The 22070-nt window shown below is 40.5% G+C and overlaps 1 protein-coding gene across 14 annotated transcripts in view; it reads left to right on the forward strand.

Moving 5' to 3' along the window:
• Nucleotides 1-3850: 3850 nt before the first annotated feature.
• ABI1 (abl interactor 1) overlaps nucleotides 3851-22070 on the forward strand; it is a 137808-nt gene continuing 119588 nt past the window's right edge. For 6 of the 14 annotated variants that reach the window (XM_021687135.1, XM_021687136.1, XM_044915520.1 and 3 more), the window contains exon 1: nucleotides 3863-4138. In XM_021687135.1, the coding sequence (XP_021542810.1) occupies nucleotides 4022-4138 (117 nt within the window). In that variant the 5' untranslated portion in view covers nucleotides 3863-4021. Of the gene's footprint in view, nucleotides 4139-15458; nucleotides 15466-22070 lie in introns of all 14 variants that reach the window. The other 8 variants (XM_021687128.1, XM_021687130.1, XM_021687133.1 and 5 more) reach the window with 3 other exon arrangements.

Here is a 22070-nt window from a genome sequence, read left to right on the forward strand (position 1 = left end):
AAGGCAGACGCTTAACGACTGAGCCACCCAGGCGCCCTGTTTGTGTTTGTTCTTACATCAGGTTCACATTGTCTTAATTTCTGTAGCTTTATAGTAAATCTTGAAACTTGGTAGCATGTATCCTCTAACTTCATTCTTCCACTTTAGTATTGTCTTGGCTATACTAGGGTCTTTGCATTTCCAAACAAGTTTTAGAACCACCTTGTCAATTTTTACAAACCTATTAGGATTTTGAATAGGGTTGTATAAGGGAAGCTGTTTTGGTACAGAAATTTAGATCCTTCAGCTAAATTTTATTCTATAATTTTATTCTATTAAATCTTTGAATATGTATATTTTTCTGGTTTGTCTGTTAATAACTGATTTTTTGTTTATAACAACATAAATTTATGATAGTAACATATACTTATGGTATAGAGTCATATTTGCTTAATTTAGTGAGAGGGGAAAAATGGTGTTCAAACCGTGGGTCATGAAATCAATTCATTGGTCCTTATCAGCATTATGTGAAATGAAATAGAACAGGAAATATCAGAGTATATCATATTTAGTTTTGTAAAACCTTTATACCAGCAAGTATATATATCTATGTTTTGGGTCATGTTGTATAGAATATTTCTTATTTTGAGTTGTATTGAAAGCCCATGGCTACTGTATGGTGCTGTGTTTTACAGTTTTATCCCCACAAATACCCTTTTTTTTTTAATTTATTTTTTTATTTAAAGATTTTTATTTTTGACAGAGAGAGAGACAGCGAGAGAGGGAACACAAGCAGGGGGAGTGGGAGAGGGAGAAGCAGGCTTCCCTGCCGAGCAAGGAACCCGATGTGGGGCTCGATCCCAGGACCCTGGGATCATGACCTGAACCGAAGGCAGATGCTAAACAGCTGAGCCACACAGGCACCCACAAATACCCTTTTCTAAGTTGAAGTGTAGTTGACAGCATTTGGTTTTAAATTAAGAAATATTGCCTGGGGGCACCTGGTGGCTCAGACGGTTAGGTGTCTGCCTTTGGCTCAGGTCATGATCCCAGACTCCCTGCTCAGCGGGGAGTCTGCTTCTCTGCCCCTCCCCTGGCTGGTGCTTTCTCTCTCTCTCTTGCTCACTCTCTCTCAAATAAATAAATAAAATCTTAAAAAAATAAAAAAGAAACATTGATTACAGACTATAATTATCAAACTATTTTTTTTTAAATAAAAATACAAAGGATAGCATATTCAACTCAATTAACTTGGAGGTATGAGGGATAACTTCTTTGAATGGATTTTATATGAATCACAAGTATTTGAACAGATAGATTTAACTGGATTGTAGGAAAGAGCACTGATCTAGAAGTCAGAGAACTTAATTATTATTTTCAGTGTTCTTAGTTAAATCCCTTGCTGTCTAAGCTTAAATTTCCTTATTTGGTAAAGATAGAAACAAATCTTTAGGTCATTTATCTCTCAGAGTTGTGGGCATGAAAGAAATCTGGTAATACTTTGAAAATAGTAAAGCAGGGGCAACTGTTTATTTACCTCCCCAGTGCTGTTGAAAGATATCAATATATGGGGCCACCCAGCTGGCTCAGTCAGAAGAGCATGTGACCCTCTATCTCAGGGTCCTGACCTGAAGCCCCAGGTTGGGTATAGAGATTACTAAAACAAAAAACGAAAAAAACAAAACTAAAAAAGAAAGAAAGATGTCAATATATGGATGTAAGCAAGCTTAGTGATGACTGTAGTTAATTCTGGCTCATGTGGAGACCAAATTTAAGAATATATCACATTAAAAAAAAAAGAATTTATTGTAAAGGCTGTTTTTAGGCAAACAGGCTTGAGCAATGGAATGTAGAAAGGGCACATCCGGGCGCCTGGGTGGCTCAGTTGGTTAAGCGACTGCCTTCGGCTCAGGTCATGATCCTGGAGTCCCGGGATCGAGTCCCACATCGAGTCCCACATCGGGCTCCCTGCTCAGCAGGGGGTCTGCTTCTCCCTCTGACCCTCTTCCCTCTCGTGCTCTCTGTCTCTCATTCTCTCTCTCAAATAAATAAATAAAATCTTAAAAAAAAAAAAAAAAAAAAAAAAAAAAGAAAGGGCACATCCACCACCTGGCTAAATACAGACAAGCCCATCAGGGGACCCACCTCAAAATATTCATAGGCCCTAACTAACCAATGGGCTACTTACAACTGGGCACAGTTCCCAAAAAAGGGAATATTCCATATGTCGCCATACCTCCTCATCTTCCCCCTTTAAAAACAGCCCCCACCCACTGATGCCTTGCAGACAGCCTCTCTGCTGTCCTGCCCCTGGCCCCCTTGCGGTGGATTCAATAACCTTCTATTTCCTTCTGCTTCACTTGAATTCTTTTTTTTTTTTTTTTTTTAAAGATTTTATTTATTTATTTGAGACAGAGAGAATGAGAGACAGAGAGCATGAGAGGGAGGAGGGTCAGAGGGAGAAGCAGACTCCCTGCCGAGCAGGGAGCCTGATGTGGGACTCGATCCCAGGACTCCAGGATCATGACCTGAGCCGAAGGCAGTCGCTTAACCAACTGAGCCACCCAGGCGCCCTTCACTTGAATTCTTTAACTGCTGGTGCTAGTGGCTTCCACCCAACTGTGGCCCCACATTTGGGGGCCCCCATCTGATCGAGAGAAGACACCCCATTTGGGCACCAAATATATCACATTTCAAGAACTTGGATGAAATAATGCTTGGATTAATGAAAATATTAAAGAAAGACTATTATGTCTATTCCAGATAATTATGGAGAGTAAGCTGTTTATTGATTTATGGATCTGGGAATCTGGTGGCTGGGGGTAGTTTTCTCATGTAGGAGACTGAAATTTTTCCTTTTACAGGTTGAACATTTTATGGCCTCTAGTAAAGATAATATTCAATAAATACCTACTGATGGGTCAGTTTTTAAAAATGTGACTGGGTCATGTTATTATCCCTATAGTTATTGTGATTTGAAATGACTTAGTGGAGAGATGAAATATGGATTTTTAAATGATTTTTAAATTAGTTTGCTTTTTGGCCATTGGACACCACTATTCATAGCTCATTATTTCAAAAGCATTTAATGTTCTTGTTGAAACGAAAATCTTGAGATATAGGGCCTTTTACACTATTACAAAGCAGTTGATAAAAAAAGACAACAAAATGATTTTCTGTAATCTAGATAATGCGTACCTAACTTCAAAAGTGTAGGGAGATATTTGCAAAGAAGAGACAAAGAAAAAGCGATTAGGATGGGATAACACTGAAATTATGTGTATTTATTTTTAAATTGTGAGTCTTTACAGGTACAGAGTATCCTTGTTCAACTCATACCCCCAGTGTGTAGTACATTGCTTGGTACAGAGCTGTCAATGATAAATGTTTGCTATATTTTAAATGAAAAATTGAGGGTGGAGGAAGTTTAGAAAGTAAAGCCTGAGTCGCGTTATGTCTGAGAAGAGGAAGTAAAGATTTGGATTTCTTCATATTCTAGCCCTTTTTAATCCCGTATCAGAATTGGTATCTCTTATTCACTGACATTTCCTAATCAAGCAAATTCTGCCAATTTTCACAGCCTTCTCGGGGAAAGGATTTTATTCTCTAGAGTCACCCTGTGGCACCACCTGCCGGAGATGTCGGGAAACTTCGCACTTAAACTTCCTCCCTGGGCTGTCCTTTACGCTCCTCCCCGTTCTTTTTCGGAGGCTCCCCTAAACGCATGCGCTTTCGATGGGCCGCGTAGACCGCGAGAGACTACAATTCCCAGAAGACCATGCAAAGAAAAAAAATCCCGTGGTGGCGGGGAGGTGGAGGGAAAACGTGAGGGATCGCGAGAGAACGGGATTGAGGCGGCTGCGCGAAGTGAGTGGAGCGGGGTGGAGAGAGTGAGGAGGAAGAGGAGGAGGTGCCGTCCCACAATACCAGGCGGGAGGGCGGTAGGCGGTTTGTATCCGGGCTGTGAGGTGCTCGGCTCCTCGGCGGACCTTGCTGCCTCTGTCTCTTTAACGCGAGAGGAAGCGATGCAGAGGGGTGGAAAATGGCAGAGCTGCAGATGTTACTAGAGGAGGAGATCCCGTCTGGCAAGAGGGCGCTGATAGAGAGTTACCAGAATCTGACCCGGGTGGCGGACTACTGTGAAAACAACTACATACAGGTGAGGAGCGCGGGCGGGCGCGCGCGCGGGCGGGCGGGCGCTGGCCGGCCGGGCCGAGGATCCACAGCCTGCCGCCCGAGTGACCAGCCCATTGGGCGGGGTGGGGAACTGCCCTAACCTCAGCGGCTGCCTCAGCCCCAACCCCAACCCCCAGCCGGGGAGAGCAAGTGGCCGGGCTGAGGGAGTCGGGCTGCGATACAGGAAATGGCTGTGGTGGTTGAAACCGATAGAAGGGGAGAGAGAAAATGGGCGAGGGAACCCAGAGCTCGCCGCCGCCGCAGCCCGGCGCCCCCCTGCTGTCCGCCTCCCTTCGGGCTGGGCCCCCCGGGTCGCGCGCTGCCCTCGGCAGCCTTCCATTCGCTGGACTCCTGTGTGGGAGAGCCGGCTGCCCCTCCGTCCCGAGAGGGCTCTAGGACGGGGAGAGGAAAGGGCAGGGACGAGGCGCGGGGAGGAGCGGCAGAAGGGAGAGGAAAAGCGGGGTGTGTGTCGGGGGAGGGCGGGGTGGGGGCGATTATGTCAGTTCAACCCAGAGGGTGTGTCTTTTATTTATTTATTTTTTAAAAAATTTGTCATGAGTCACATTACACAGACCTCCCCGAGGAGAGGAGGAAGCGGGTGGGGAGTGAGGGAGGGCGTATAAGAGAAGTTAATCTCAAAATTCCTTTAATTGAAGGTTTGTAAATTTGCCTGGTTGTCCGTTTTCAAGTCGGGTTTTTCCCCCTCTCATCATTTTCACTTCCGCCCCACCATAATGTATTCTAGAGCTTGTTAGGACTATCGTTATTATAAAACGTAAATTATTCTTAACTACTTGGAAAAATGTCTTACTCTCTCTTCCCCAGAAGTTCTTGAACTGTTGGCTTTATAAGTAACTTAAAATAGAACGGTTGTAACCGCCGGTTGTTTATTTTCTGAGGTTTTTCTCTTTCCGACCTAAGTAAATGCATAGAATATGAATCCAGATAGATTATCGAACATATTTAGTCCTAGGACCATAAGATTAAATGTTATTGTAAATTTATTAGGGCATTCTTGAGCCCTTATTTATGACAGATTCTCGTTTGTTTTTATTTTAATGATTGAAAGTGATTTATGTTTTGGTAGTTTGGTTTGTAGATCTTTAACTGGGTAAACCAACAGTTTGCTATAGAAGCAAATAAAGAGCAGAGAGTCCTTTGTATCAATATAATGGCATCAAAAATTCTCTTGTTAGGATAAGACATAACCCAAACGTGCTTTGAAAGAATCGGGTTATTGCGATACAGAACTTAAGTATTTATAGAAATGCCTCCCATCTGATTATCATTTTTAAGAACCAGTAGTTTTCTGTGTTGGCAAATGCTTTTATTTTTAGAAGGAGATACTGTTTTCAGAATATTTTGAATATTTCTCAATTTCCATATTAGTAACATTCTATCTTCAGTATCAGCAGTAGGAATTTATCTCATAAACTTCTTCAAGCTTTTACTTTAGTAGTTCTGATAAACTTGTTGAATGCCCACCACGGTCTACTGTATTACTTGTTTTTGCAAACTTTGTAGTTAGCCTTTTAAAAAAATATTCTAAAATCTATAGGAACGTGAATATAGTTTTCAAAGAGAGAAGTGGTCTTGTAGTTTTGATATTAACACATACGTGTATTCAACCTAACACGAAAAAGCCTTAAAATTGAGGTGAATCTCAATTTGCTGAAGGTTTTGAAGATTTTGAAAGTCAGAGTGAAAGCACAGGAAGTTAATTTGCCCCCAATCCAGAAAAGTCATTTCTTTGTAGAAGTCAGTAGATGAGTACTTCATAAAAGGGTGGCTTCTTTTGTTTTGCGTGTTGGGAAATCTGACAAATGTATGGTGTGGTAACTGCTGTGTGTTGGCAAATGCAAACGTGTTTTAACTTGTCTGTTGACTACTTTTTTTTCAGGTAGTTGTGTGCTGTAAGGTTTTCATTTTTTTCCTCCCTGACCTTGTTTCTCTTCTCTTGCCACTATCATGTAGCTCTGAAGCACTTTTAAACTTTATTGGTAATATTCCTAGTTAAGAGAAATCATGGTATTTCTCCTGTAGTCTCTCTTAAACATGTTAGTACCATGGTGCCATAGCCATTGCCAGTGGCCCCAAATTGTTTTTGGTTGTTGTAAATTTGACACCAGTGAGGTATTCTGATTTTCCTGTGGTGGTGGTGGTGGGGGGGGGGGTGTGTGGGAGATGAAATTCACACAATGTTTATTTTAGTAGCCTTGAAACCTTGGGCAGCATGATGCAGGCTACTAACTGCTTTCCTGAGATGCTCAGGTGGGGTCAGGCTCAGAAAGGCTCAGAGATGATGGAGACTGTGTAAGTTGATACAGTAGCTGTCTTTGTGGCATGCTGTGCTGCTAACTTTGGTTCTGTGAATAGGAAACAAGTAGTGCTAGAAATATCCATTTAGATGTCTTTTGAGATCTTTCTATATCCTTTCTGTGACCCTGATTGGGTTATAACCAACTTCCTACATAAACATACAACCTCTCAGGGAAAATATGCAGTCACTTGTGTTTTGAGAATTTTTTATACTCAAGATGAGTTAATTTATTGCCTGGGTTAATTTATTGCCTGGGTGATTTTTATCCTGAGTTCAATTTTTGTTTTGTTTTCCTACAGTTCAGTTCAGGTGAGTTGTTTAGCAGACAAATTCTTTTGGCTGTAGTGCAGTTGAGCCTAGAGCATGTTCTTAGCTCATCAGGTCCTGTTGACTTTAATTATTAAATTGTTTTATTAATAGCAAAACTTCTCAAAAGAGTCTATTATTGTAAAAAGGATGGGGCTTTTGAAATTGCTATGGGGAAATAATATTCAAAATATAAAATATTTTTTATAAAGACATGAGGAATAATCTTTGCCTTTTTCTGTCTTTAGTTTGAGTTTTTCTGGTGGGTTATGTCAAGGAGAGTACTCCTCAACTTGCACACACTCTTCTGGCCAGTTCTCTTTGCTCTACTTTAGGGTCTGTATTGCCTTTGTCATGGGAACTGTTTTGGGGAATAGGAAGGTAAGCTAAGTGAAAAGGAGTAGAAACTGCTTAAGAAAAGTTTCTCAGCATGCAGATAGCTAGATTGGGGAAAGACATACAAGTCTTCCATACAACTTAACTTGTTAATTTAATTTTTCTGCCTCGCATTCCCCCAACCAGAGCTACATTTGGGTTAACAAGTGTATTCCTTTTTTTAAAATCTGGGACTTTTTTTTTTTTTAAGATTTTATTTATTTGTCAGAGAGAGAGAGAGAGAGATCACAAGCAGGGGGAGCAGCAGAGCGAGAAGCAGGCTCCCGCTGAGCAAGGAACCCCATGCGGGACTCCATCACAGGACCCTGGGATCATGACCTGAGCTGAAGGCAGACGCTTAACGACTGAGCCACCCAGGCGACCCTAACAAGTATATTCTAAAGTCTGGGAGTATGAAGGGGATATCATCAGTGAGCTACTTAGTTTACCTTGTTTTTCTTTTTCCATGATGTTAGCTTATGCTCATTGCTCATTATGCACATTTGATCTTGGAAGGCAGGTAATTTTTGAGAAGGAATACTTTGGGGTACGTAAAAGCTGATGTTTGTGATACTGTACAATGTATGCCAGTTGTAAATAATGTCAATTATTACAGTAATTCTATGATTTTCTTTTTTTTAACAGATGATCAGTCTGCAGTTAAGAGGCATCAAGTGCCTAGCCTAAAATTCCGTATCTTGTATTAGACAGTGTCTGGATTCAAACCCAGATTTTCTGATTCCATATCCTCAGTTCTTTTTTTTTTTTTTTAAAGATTTTATTTATTTATTTGACAGAGAGAGACACAGCGAGAGAGGGAACACAAGCAGGGGGAGTGCGAGAGGGAGAAGCAGGCTTCCCGCAGAGCAGGGAGCCCGATGTGGGGCTTGATCCCAGGACCCTGGGACCATGACCTGAGCCAAAGGCAGACGCTTAACGACTGAGCCACCCAGGCGCCCCTCCTCAGTTCCTTTTAATGAATACTGGGGTATTTACCTCAGCATAGAGGATAAAAAGCTGGTGTGAAGAGGGTACTATAATCGCTTCTATTTATTGAGTACCTACTCTGTCATAGCCTTTGCTGATTGATTTGTATTATCTTTAATCCTTACAAAAACTCTCCATGATAGGCAGTATTCTCACAGATGAGGAAATTAGAAGTCAGAAAAGTTAAATGAATTTTGTTTGATTATACAGTTAGTAATTGGCAGTCAGGGTTTCTGCCTAACTCTGAGAGGCTCCACAGGCTACAGTCTTACCATATCACACTGTCTCCAGACTCGAATGAGTCTAGAGCTCAAGAGACTAATTCAGAAGTGTCATGGGAGAGACGCCTGGGTGGCTCAGTCGTTAAGCGTCTGCCTTCAGCTCGGGTCATGATCCCCGGGGTCCTGGGATCGAGTCCTTCATCGGGCTCCTTGCTCAGTGGGAAGCCTGCTTCTCCCTCTCTCACTACCCCTGCTTGTGTTCCTGCTCTCTATCGCTCTGTCAAATAAATAAATAAAATCTTAAAAAAAAAAAAAATGTCATGGGATAAATAGACTCTTGTTGGGCAAGTCTAGGAACCTAACAACTATTTTATCATTGTTTCTTCTGAGTTCCAAGTTGGAAATATAAGAACAGGTATGTTTGTAATTTGGGGGCTTGCCTTCATCACCAAAGTGCTGAATTATAGGGATCAGGCTAGTTTTTCATTGAGCTTAGTGGATCCTTTTCCTTTCTATGCATCCTTGTCTGTTTTTTAAATTCTGATTCAGCTTTGCAATTGTGATAAAATTTGTAGAATAGTTAGTGGAAGTTAACAGGGGCGTCTGGGTGGTTCTGTCGATTAAGCTTCTGCCTTTGGGACAGGTCATGATCTCCTGGTCCTGAGATTGAGCCCCGTATTGGGCTCCCTGCTCAGCGGGAAGTCTACTGCTCCCTCTCTCTGCCCCTCCACCTGCTTGTGTTTGCGCTCTCTCTCTCAAATAAATAAATAAAATCTTTAAACAAAATTAGTAGAAGTTAACAAAAAAGTCTTGAAATAATATGGTTACTTCTGATTTCCACACGAATTAGGTTCAGGTAAAGACAGTCAAAATGATTAAGGAGATTAGGATGGATTGGAAATGGTGTAATTCTTAGAATTGCACTTTGCATTTTGAGTATAGCAGGGTCTTGTGAAATTAAAGATCTAGGTTGGAAATCTAAATGAATTAAATAGGCTTTTAGTAATGTACAGTGTGGTGACTATAGTTAATACTGAATTGTGCATTTGAAAGTTGCTAAGAGAATGGATCTTAAAAATTTTCACCATAGGAGAGAAAAAAAGTTACAACTGTGTGGTGATGGATGTTAACTAGATTTATTGTGGTGATCATTTTGCAGTATATACACATACTGAATGATGTACATGTGAAACTAAAGTTACGACAATTATATTTAAAGTAAATACAGGGCTTTTTAAAAAAATATTTTATTTGAGAGAGACTGAGTGAGAATGAGTGGGAGAAGGGGCAGAGGCAGAAAGAGAAGCAGACACCCTCTTGAGCAGGGAGCCCCATGTGGGGCTTGATCCCAGGACCCCGACATCACGACCCAAGCCAAAGGCAGATGCTTAACCACCTGAGCCATGTGCCCCAGGACTTTATTTTTAAATTTTATTTATTTTTTTCAAAACAGGGCTTTAGGTAATTTTATGGCAGATCCTCAGTTAGTTGTTAGTTGATCTATACCATGTCACAACATGTTTGTTTATTTTTTATTTTTATTTTTTTAAAGATTTTATTTATTTGACAGAGACACAGCGAGAGAGGGAACACAAACAGGGGGAGTGGGAGAGGGAGAAGCAGGCTTCCCGCCGAGCAGGGAGCCCGATGCGGGGCTTGATCCCAGGGCCCTGGGATCATGACCTGAGCCGAAGGCAGACGCTTAACGACTGAGCCACCCAGGCGCCCCCACAACATGTTTATTAATGTTGCAGTGAAGCAGATAGGATCTGACCTTGCATATTAGGTCTTACAAAAGTCCGTTCATAAGGATAGAATATTATATCAATTCTTTTTTTTTTTTTTTTTTTTAAAGATTTTATTTATTTATTTGAGAGAGAGAGAATGAGAGAGAGCACATGAGAGGGGGGAGGGTCAGAGGGAGAAGCAGACTCCCCGCCAAGCAGGGAGCCCGATGCGGGACTCGATCCAGGGACTCCAGGATCATGACCTGAGCCGAAGGCAGTCGCTTAACCAACTGAGCCACCCAGGCGCCCTATTATATCAATTCTTAATAATAATACTCTCAAGAATATGGATTATTTTTTAGGGCTGTATGTCTTTTGAAAATTTGTATTAAAACTAATGTCCTGGAGTGCCTGGGTGGCTCAGTCAGTTAAGCGTCTGACTCTTGGTTTCCACTCAGGTCATGATCTCAGGGTGGTGAGATGAAGCCCTGCGTTGGGCTCTGTGCTCAGTGTGAAATCTGCTTGAAATTCTCTCTCCCTCCTCTAACCCTCCCCAATCAAAATAAATAAAATCTTTTTTTTTTTTTAGAGAGTTTATTTATTGGGGCACCTGGGTGGCTCAGTCATTAAGTGTCTGCCTTCGGCTCGGGTCATGATCCCAGGGTCCTGGGATCGAGCCCCGCATCGGGCTCCCTGCTCCGCGGGAAGCCTGCTTCTCCCTCTCCCACTCCCCCTGCTTGTGTTCCCTCTCTCGCTGTGTCTCTCTCTCTGTCAAATAAATAAAATCTTTAAAAAAAAAAAGATTTTATTTATTTATTTGACAGAGAGAGAGAGACAGTGAGAGAGAGAACACAGTAGGGGAAGTGGGAGAGGGAGAATGAGGGTCCCCCCTGAGTAAGGAGCCTGATGCGGGGCTCAATTCCAGGACCCTGAGATCCCAACCCTAGCCGAAGGCAGATGCTTAACGACTGAGCCACCCAGGTGCCCCAAAATAAATAAAATCTTAATAAATAAAATTAATGTCCTCTCCTTTTTCCTTTTGTAACTTTAATACTAATAAAAACTTTACCTGTGGTGCTTTGATCTAGTCCTGATCTGTTTAGATCCTGAGTTTTAGCATGCTTGTGTCTTTTGTACATCCTGGTCCCTCAGGATGATGACACTTTTTAATTCCTTCTGTGTGCTTCTGCTTCCTCCATTTGGTTCTGAGAGCTGAAGAATGCTAATACTTCTTGTAGTGGAAGAAAGGTATTTGAACAAATGGCGGTCTGATCTGTGGTTGTGGTTGGAATAACCCTACCATTTCCAATCCATCCTAATCTCAGTAATTTAGAATAACCCTTTTTATCTATCTTGAGTGAAATTTGTCCTAGGAATTCCATCTGTGAGTTAACAGACAGAAATATATTAGCCAGAAAGGAAGAGCACTAACATTAGGAGAAGAGGTTGAATCAAACATTAGATTATGTAGATGTAATTCCATAAAAATTCCATGTTGGTATGAAAAGTAAGTTTAAAGTAATAGTTAAATGCTAATTTAGGGTTATTAAAAAAGTCTGAAGAGTGCCTGGCTGGCTCAGTCAGTCTGAAAAGCATGCGACTCTTGATCTTGCTCTTGAGCTTTGAGTCGTGGCTTTGAGCCCCATCGTGGCTGTAGAGATTACTGGGGAAAAAAAAAAGAAAAAAAAAACTTAAAAAAAAAAGTTTGAATTTTGGGGGAGTTGTATAGTTTTTCTAATGTCTTTTTGTGTCGATTTTGATCTCCATTGAAGTGTTTGATTTTAGAAGAAATAATAGTCAAACCCCAGAACTAGAAATTTTTTAGTCCCTAATTATTTATTAAGACACTCTATCAAAAAATAAGGGATTTAAAAAAAATTACAGCATTAAGGGGTGCCTGGGTGGTTTAATCGGTAAGCGGCCAACTCTTGATCTCAGCTCAAGTCTTGATCTCAGGGTCATGAGTTTCCAGCCCTGGGTTGGAGCCCAGCATGGAGTCTACTTAAAAAAAAAAAAAAATTGGAGCATTGAGAAGATAAAACATTTGGAAAATAGTAATTATTGGATTTTATTTTTATTTATTTAAAGTTTTTTTTAAAGACTTTATTTATTTGAGAGAAAGAGAGAGAGATAGTGAACATGAACAGGGGGAAGAGGAAGGAGCCCAATGCTGTACTTAATCCCAGGACTCTGGGATCATGACCTGAGCTGAAGGCAAATGCTTAACCGACTCAACCACCCAGGCATCCCTGGATTTCATTTCATTTCATTGAGAGCAGGAGAGAGTGAGAGAGAGCATGAGCTGGGGGAGAGGCAGATGGAGAGGGAAAGACAGACTCCCCGCTGAGCAGGGAGCCTGATGCGGGGCTCCATCTCCGGATCCTGGGATCGTGACTTGAGCTGAAGGCAGAAGCTTAACCAACCGAGCCACCCAGGAACCCCTGGATTTCATTTTTATTTTATTTTATTTTATTTTATTTATTTTTTAAAAGATTTTATTTATTTGACAGAGGGAGAGAGACAGCGAGAGAGGGAACACAAGCTGGGGGAGTGTGGGGGGGAGGAAGCAGGCTTCCCGCGGAGCAGGGAGCCTGATGCGGGGCTCGATCCTAGGACCCTGGGACCATGACCTGAGCCAAAGGCAGGACGCTTAACCGACTGAGCCACCCAGGTGCCCCTGGATTTCATTTTTAAAGGAAATAGCTGATCTGATCATTTTAACAGTAAACATTAATTCCTTAGAAAGGAGACTTGAAATTTTCTATTCAAGTTTTTTAGTGTTACCACTCTGTGTCAACTGAAATAAGTACAGTCAACTTTGGATCTACTAATTTTCTCTATTTACAAAATGAAGTTTTCTTAGAAATAGTTTGTAGTAAATTGAAGTTTGTGAAGAAAATCTGAAAGCAAAATAAAACATCCTTAGAAAGATAATATGTATTTGTTATCAAACAGATTCTAATTTTTTTTTTTAAAGATTTTATTTATTTATTTGAGAGAGAGAATGAGAGAGAGAGAGCACATGAGAGGGGGGAGGGTCGCAGGGAGAAGCAGACTCCCCGCTGAGCAGGGAGCCCGATGCGGGACTCGATCCCGGGACTCCAGGATCATGACCTGAGCCGAAGGCAGTCGCTTAACCAACTGAGCCACCCAGGCGCCCCGATTCTAATTTTTTTTTTAAAGATTTTATTTATTTATTTGATAGAGAGTGAGAGCAGGAACACAAGCAGGGGGAGTGGGAGAGGGGGAGAAGCAGGCTTCCTGCAGAGCAGGGAGGCCGATGCGGGGCTTGATCCCAGGACCCTGGGATCATGACCTGAGCCGAAGGCAGATGCTTAACGACTGAGCCACCCGGACGCCCCAAATAGATTCTAATTTTGGTATGTGTCTGAGCTTTAGCAACTTCAAATGTTGGCAGAATTGTGATTTATGTTGATTAAGGAATATTGGTAGGATTATTTCAAATATAACTTAATGTATAAAGAAACTAATTTTAAATCTTATTTTACCAATAATTAACACAATAATTAAAAAGTTATGGAAAATTTTAAACATTCAGAAATGGAGAGAATATATAATGAAACCTCAAATGTTCATCACCCACCTTTAACAATTATTAACTCATGGTGAGTCTCCTTTTATCTATATTCCTCTTAAATCTCCCTACTATTATTAAAAAGTCTATCTTTGGGGCGCCTGGGTGGCTCAGTCGTTGGGCGTCTGCCTTCGGCTCAGGTCATGATCCCAGGGTCCTGGGATCGAGCCCTGCATTGGGCTCCCTGCTCGGCAGGAGGCCTGCTTCTCCCTCTCGCACTCCCCCTGCTTGTGTTCCCTCTCTCGCTGTGTCTCTCTCTGTCAAATAAATAAAATCCTTAAAAAAAAAAAAAAAGCCTATCTTTTACATATCATTTTATCCATAAATATTTTAGTATATTCCACTAAAAGATAAAGGCTTATTATTAAATCCATTGCATAACTTTTATATGTAGAGAAAAAAGATAATGAATGTTACTATAATTTACTTGTGACAGAAAGTAAAGACCTTTAAAATAATTAATATATATATATATTTACAGTTAACATATTTTTAGTTTTAAAAAAAAATTTTTTATTTATTTGTCAGAGAGAGCACAGGTAGCCTGGCAGACAGAGAAGCAGGCTTTCTGCTGAGCAAGGAGCTGGTGGTGGGACTCAGTCCCAGGATCCTGGGATCATGACCTGAGCTGAAGGCAGACATCTAACCAACTGAACCACCCAGGCGTCCCAACATATTTTTAACTTATAGCTAATTTTGTTAGTGATTCCTGCCACAGGTTGATTAGATATAGCTATATTATTTGGTTTGTAATGGAAGTTTTTTTTTTTTTGAGGATTTAATTGGCTTTATTAAGCAATTCATGAATTCGGGATCATTCCACGTAGCAAGTAGAGGGGAGCTCCCAAGTGGAATTTTTTTATTGAGGTATAATTCATATAATATAAAACCAACCATTTTAAAGTATATAATTCAATGGTATTTAGTACGTTTACAGTGTTGTGCATTCATCACCTTGATCTAGTTCCAAAACATTTTTATGACCCCTCAAAATAACCTTGTACTCATTAAGCAGTTTGTCTCTATCCCTACCCACCTAGTACCTGGCATCCACCAATTCGCTCTCTCTCTGAATTTACCTATTCTATATAGTTCATATAAGTGGAATTATACGATTGTTTCTGGCTTCTTTCCCTTCAGAGTAAGTATAATATTTTTGAGATTCATTCATTTTATAGCATTTTATAGCATGTGTTAGTACTTAGTCCCTTTTTATGACTGAGTGTATGTCATCCATTGATGGACATTTGAGTTGTTTCTATCTTTTGGCTATTGTGAATGGTATTGCTATAAATATTCATGTATGGTATTTATTTGAGTGCCTCTTTGCAGTTCTTTGGCATATATACACCTAGGAGTGGTTTATAATACTCTTGTTGTGAAATATATAACTTAAGTTTGTACTGTAGTACCATTATATTGCAGTGTAATGAGGGAATTCCAGGCATGAACGTATACTCAGAATTTCATTGTAAGCTGATAGAAAATAAGACTTAGAGCCTAATTTTTCATTTTATTTTATTTTTTATTTTTTTAAAATTTTTAAAGATTTTATTTATTTATTTGACAGAGAGAGACACAGCGAGAGAGGGAACATAAGCAGGGGGAGTGGGAGAGGGAGAAGCAGGCTTCCCGCGGAGCAGGGAGCCTGATGTGGGGCTCGATCCCAGGACTCTGGGAACATGACCTGAGCCGAAGGCAGATGCTTAACGACTGAGCCACCCAGGCACCCCTATTTTATTTTTTAAAGATTTTATTTATTTGACAGCGAGAGACACAGTGAGAGGGAACACAAGCAGTGGGAGTGGGAGAGGGAGAAGCAGGCTCCCCGCGGAGCAGGGAGCCAGATGCGTGACTTGATCCCAGGACCCTGGTATCATGACGCAAGCAGAAGGCAGATGCTTAATGACTGAGCCACCCAGGCGCCCCTAATTTTTCATTTTATTTATAAGCTTAATTTCCCCCCTGATTACCAAAGTAATATTAAATATGGTAATTGCACAAATTTTAAATTTTTTAGAAATATACATGGCTTAGACAGTTACAAGTTGGTGGAGCTTGTGACTCTTGATCTTGGGGTTGTGAGTTTGAGCCCCATGTTGGGTATAGAGATTACTTAAAATCTTTAAAAAAACACTTCTGTGTACAGCCTTTAAAGAATGTGTTGAAAGTTTTTGCTGTATAGTTGGTAAACTCATATTAAGGCAGAAAATATTTGTCATAATGTATTTTATTTTATTTTTATTTATTTATTTTTTAAAAGATTTTATTTTTTTGACAGAGAGATGCACAGCGATAGGGGAACACAAGCAGGGGGAGTGGGAGAGGGAGAAGCTGCTCCCCCGATGTGGGGCTTGATCCCAGGACCCTGGGATCAGGACTTGAGCCGAAGGGAGATGCTTAACGATGGAGCCACCCAGGTGCCCGCCCCCCTTTTTTTATAGTATATTTTAAAAACTAAAAACATTCTGAAACTTGTGTGAGATTATCTAATTATTAAATCAAATGTGAATTCTTATTCAGAGCTTAAATGAAGCATAGTATGCAAGATGTGCCTCTGGATATTCTCAGCTGCTTTTAATTAGAGCAAATTTTCTTTATCTCCTTGAAACTTAAAGGGAACAAAAATACTGTGCTAATGACAATGTATATTGAAAAAATTCAATTTACCTTTAAGTCACATGTTTCCTGAATGCTTTTTATTAAATTCCTAGTAGTAATTTCTACATGCTGTGATAAAATTGCATTTTTTTTTTTAAAGATTTTATTTATTTATTTGACAGAGAGAAACAAAGCGAGAGAGGGAACACCAGCAGGGGGAGTGGGAGAGGGAGAAGCAGGCTTCCCACCGAGCAGGGAGCCCGATGTGGGGCTCGATCCCAGGACCCTGGGATCATGACCTGAGCCGAAGGCAGACGCTTAACTGACTGAGCCACCCAGGTGCCCCTAAAATTTTTTTTTTAAGTAATCTCTGCACCCAGCCTGAGGCTTGAACTCACAACACTGAGATCAAGAATCTTACTGAGCCAGCCAGGTGCCCCAAACATGGTGCTTTTTGAGAACCCTTTCTATTTGTGCCATGGGGAATTAATGTCTTCCAGAAAGGTAAACATGGAAATGTATATAATGCGTCATGTGGAAAAAGATACTTGTTGGTTCAAATATTAGCAACCTAAGACAATAACAAATACATATTTAAAAAAGTTGTGTACTGGAAAGGGTTTATGAGTGCCATTTTATTTTTTATTTTTTTTAAAGATTTAGTTATTTTAGAGAGAGCATGATGGGGGGAGGCAGAGGAGAGGGGAAGAGAGAGAATCAGACTCCCTGCTGAGTGCAGAGCTGATGAGGGGCTCCATCTCATGACCCCGAGATCATGATATGGGGCACTCACAGGGGCACTCAGGTGCCCCTGTGAGTGCCATTTTAAAATCATGGTTACTGGGCGCCTGGGTGGCTCAGTTGGTTAAGCGACTGCCTTCGGCTCAGGTCATGATCCTGGAGTCCCGGGATCGAGTCCCGCATCGGGCTCCCTGCTCAGCAGGGGGTCTGCTTCTCCCTCTGCCCTCTTCCCTCTCGTGCTCTCTGTCTCTCATTCTCTCTCAAATAAATAAATAAAATCTTTAAAAAAAAAAAAATCATGGTTACTACTCAGAAGTGGGCCCTTAACATAGCCCAGCAATCCCACTGTATTTTTCACATCAGTATATTCTTCTGCTCACCATAAACTGTTTTAAATTTTCTCTTCCCTTTTAAAATCTCTTTTCTAATCTTTTATTCCATAGAGAAAATGGTCCTCATTATATGACATATAATTTCTTACCACTACATCTCCAAGCCTACTAGCATCCTTATCCAACCTGTTCTACTTCCTTCTTGTAATGGAGGAGAGATGTCCTTCCTCCTAGCTAAGGTCAGTCCTTATCTTTGCTCTGAGTGCCATTTTCTCTTACCTTTTTAGAAGGCTTACACTTCTTATATCTTTCCTTCTCTGTTGAATTTGTGCAGTTGGAATCAAAACATCTCAAGTCTTTCCCATATGAGAAAATTACCTTTGACTTCATAGAGCCATGTAGTAACTGACCTCTTTTACCTGTGTTGCTTAAGAGTTTTATTAAAATTATTGTCTGCATCTTTCTCCATCCCTCACTTTGCATTCACTCTTTTTTTTTTTTTTTAAAGATTTTATTTATTTAGGGCGCCTGGGTGGCTCAGTTGGTTAAGTGACTGCCTTCGGCTCAGGTCATGATCCTGGAGTCCCGGGATTGAGTCCCGCATCGGGCTCCTTTCTCGGCAGGGAGTCTGCTTCTCCCTCTGATCCTCCCCCTCTCGTGCTCTCTGTCTCCCATTCTCTCTGAGATAAATAAATAAAAAAAAAAAATCTTAAAAAAAAGATTTTATTTATTTATTTGACAGAGACACAGCGAGAGAGGGAACACAAGCAGGGGGAGTGGGAGAGGGAGAAGCCCGCTTTCCATTGAGAAGGGAGTCCAATGTGGGGCTCGATCCCAGACCCTAGGATCATGACCCAAGCTGAAGGCAGATGCTTAACGACTGAGCCACCCAGGCGCCCCTGCATTCACTCTTTAACCTGTTCTGTTTTGTCTGTCATCGTCACTGCTGCACTGAAATTGTGTTCAGTAATCTACATGCTGCAAAATTCATTGAATTTTGCTTAGTTCTCTTTTTTTAATGGTAGATAATTTTTAAAGATTTATTTATTTATTTTAGAGAGGGAGAGAGCATGTGTGTGCACGAGTGGGAGGGACAGAGGGAGAGAGAGTCCCAAGCCCAGTGTGGGGCTTGATCTCAATGACCCTGAGATCATGACTTGAGCTGAAACTAAGAGTTGGATACTCAACCGACTACTGAGCCACCCAGATGTGCACCCCCCTGTTTAGTTCTCATTTTGCTTGTCTTCTCAGCATCATTTCACACAACTGATTATTTCCCCTTTTTTGGAAAAGCTAATCCTTTGGCTTTTGTGATGGCATTCTTTCCTTCTTTCCCTGTTACTTTCTAGCCCCTTGTTCTCCTTTACTTTTAAATATTTTTTTTTTAAATTTAACTTTACTATTTTTTAAGGTACTAGGTGTTCTTTTTTTTTTTTTTTGGAGTGTAGTTAATACATGATGTTAAATTAGTTTCAGATGATTCCAGAGAAGTCTCTACATTATGCTATGCTCACTACAGTGTAGTTACCATCCGTTACCATACAATGCTATTCCAGTATCATTGACTATCTTCCCTATTTGTACCTTTTACCCTGTGATTTATTCATTCCATAACTTGAAGACTATAGCTCCCACTCCCCTTCACTTATTTTATCCAACTCCCCACCCTATCTTTAAGTATTAAATGGCCTATGATACCTCTGCTTGTTTGAATCATAGGTGCCTCAGACTTAAGATGCTAGAAACTGAATTCATCACCTTTCCCCAGTCTCCTTTACTACTGTCCATTCACTCATTTATTAGAAACCTAGGCATCATTCTTGACTCCATTATTCCTCTTTGTCTTTGTCCTCTCCTCCCAGTTCGTCTGTAACAGGTCCTGTTGATTTGTAAGTATCTCTTCAATTGGCCTATTCCATCTATACCATCCCAGTGTAAAGCTTAGACAACTGCTATAGCTTCTAATTGTCTTTACATCACCACATACCTTCCCCTGATCACATTCCCATTATCTATACTGTGGTTCAAGTGGTATTTTCAAAAGAGAAATCTGATCATGTCACTCCCTGCTTAAAAATCTTTCAGTAATTCCCCATAAGTATACGGTCTCACAGTAATACCTAAGAGGCCCTTTATAGCATAGCTCCTATTTTTCTAGTCTTGCTGCGTTCATCCCATTACCCTCATCTTAACCAGTTATTTTGGTCTTTCAGTTTTTGAAATTTCATTCTTTCCTGCCTTCTCAACTGTCGTTCTCTCACTAGAAAACTTGTTTCTCAGTCTGAATATTACCATTTGTCAGGTCTTGTAGTTCAGAGAAAATTACTGTACGTATTTATTCTTCACTTGATAAAAAATTCTTTGAGTACCTACCATGTGTCAGGTAGTCTTAGGTCCCAGAGATACTATAGTAAGGCCAAGTACCTACCCTTAGGAAGTTTTCATTATAGGGATGAGGAGACAGACAATAAACACCAAAAAATGAGACTGTTTAGATAGGGAGAAGTGCTGTTTGGAAAATTAAATGGGAAAACAAAGTGATTAAAAAATGGGCAGAGGACCTGAATTGATATTTTTCTGAAGAAGTTGTGCAGATGGCCAACAGACACATGGAAAGATGCTCAACATTACTAATCATCAGGGAAGTGCAAATCAAAACCACAATGATATCACCTATACTTGTCAGAATGGTTTGAATCACAAAAGGCAAGAAATAACAAATGTTGGTGAGGATGTGGAGAAAAAGGAACCCTGTGTGCACTCTTGGTGGGAATGTAAATTGGTACAGCCACTGTGGAAAACAGTATGTAACTTCCTCAAAAAATTAGAAATACTATATGATCCAGGGGTGCCTGGGTGGCTCAGTCGTTAAGCATCTGCCTTTGGCTCAGGTCATGATCCCAGGGTCCTGGGATCGAGCCCCGCATCGGGCTCCCTGCTCAGTGGGAAGCCTGCTTCTCCCACTCCCCCTGCTTGTGTCCCCTCTCTTGCTGTGTCTCTCTCAAATAAATAAAATCTTAAAAAAAAAAGTTAAAAAGAAAGAAATACTATATGATCCAATAATTTCACTTCTGGGTATTTACCCAAAGAAAATGAAAACACTAATTTGAAAAGATATATGCACTCCTGTGTTTATTGCAGCATTATTTACAATAGCCAAGATATGGAAGCAATCAAAATGGCCATCGATAGATGTATGGATAAGGAAGATGTGGTAGACACACACACACACACACACACACACACACACACACACACACAGGAATATTATTTAGCCATGAAAAGGACGAGAATTTGCCATTTGTGATAACATGGATGAACCTAGAGGGTATAATGCTAAGTGAAATAAATCAGACCAAGAAAGACAAATACCATAGGATTTAACTCGTGGAATCTAAAAAACAAAACAAATGAGTAAACAAAAAGTAGAATCAGACTTGTAAATACATAGAACAAAGTGATGGTTGCCAGAGGGAAGGGAGTGTGGGCAAAATGGACGAAGGGGAGTGGGAGATACAGGCTTCCAGTTATGGAATGAATAAATCATAGGAATAAAAGGCACAGCATAGGGAATATAGTTAATGATACTGTAATAGTATGGTGACAGATGGTAGCTACACTTGTGGTGAGCGTAGCATAATGTGTAGACTTCTCTGGAATCACTGTTGTACACCTGAAACTACTGTAACATTGTGTGTCAATTATACTAAAAATATTAAATACAACAGAGCAAATAAACCTAATATTACTCTGACCTGGTTAAAAAAAAAAAAACACCAGAAAGATACTTAAATGGCGTGATGATACAGAAAATTTGAATTGGAAGGATGACTTCTTTAAGGAAGTTAGGGAGTGGTACTATGTGGAGGTGACATTAGAGCTGAGATGTGGAAGGTAGATATGACATCTTCCATGTGAAGATCTGTGGAAAAGGAAAGATGGGAAAAATCTTTCTAAGGGTAATGTGGCTAGAGGATAGTTAGTGAGAGGGAAACTGGTAGGAGAAAGGTCAGAGATTGTCAGGAGCCAGATTATGTAGGGCCTTGAAGGCCTTGAAAAGTGGTTTGATTTTATTCAAGTGTGTTGGGGTATCATTAGAGTACTTGATTTACCTTTTAAAAGAATCATTCAGGCTACTGAGTGGAAAACATACTGAAGGGAAGGCAAGAGCAGAATCAACCAGCAGGGAGGGTATCCTGGTAGTCCAGGCAGGAAATGAGAATTGCTTATACTTTAGTGTGGGGTGGGGAATTAAGGGGGGAGAGCTTGGATATTTTTAAGGCAGAGCTGGACTGGACTTACTGGTGGATTGGATATGGGGTATGAAGGAAAGAAAGGAATCTAAGGATGACTTCTAGTTCAAATTTTTTTCTAAGTGTGTCAGTGGATGGTAGTGCATGTGTGGGAGGATAATCAAGAGTACTGGTTGTTAAGTATGAGATACCAGTTAGACAACCAAATAGGCCAGATGGTCATTCTGGAGCTTAGGAAAGAGTCAGAGTTGGTGATCAATGTTTAGGAGTCATCACAGAATAGATAAGCACTGTCTCACAGAAATATAATGTGAGGCACATACGTAATTTTAAAATTTTCTAATAGCCACATTAAATAAGTGTGAAGAAACAGGTTGAAATTAATTATAATGACCTAGTGCATCCAAAATAATTATTTCAGTAAGCAACCAGCATAGTTAATTAAAGGGATCTTTTA

This window comes from Neomonachus schauinslandi, chromosome 5 (assembly GCF_002201575.2).
Source record: "Neomonachus schauinslandi chromosome 5, ASM220157v2, whole genome shotgun sequence".
Classification (NCBI taxonomy): domain Eukaryota; kingdom Metazoa; phylum Chordata; class Mammalia; order Carnivora; family Phocidae; genus Neomonachus; species Neomonachus schauinslandi.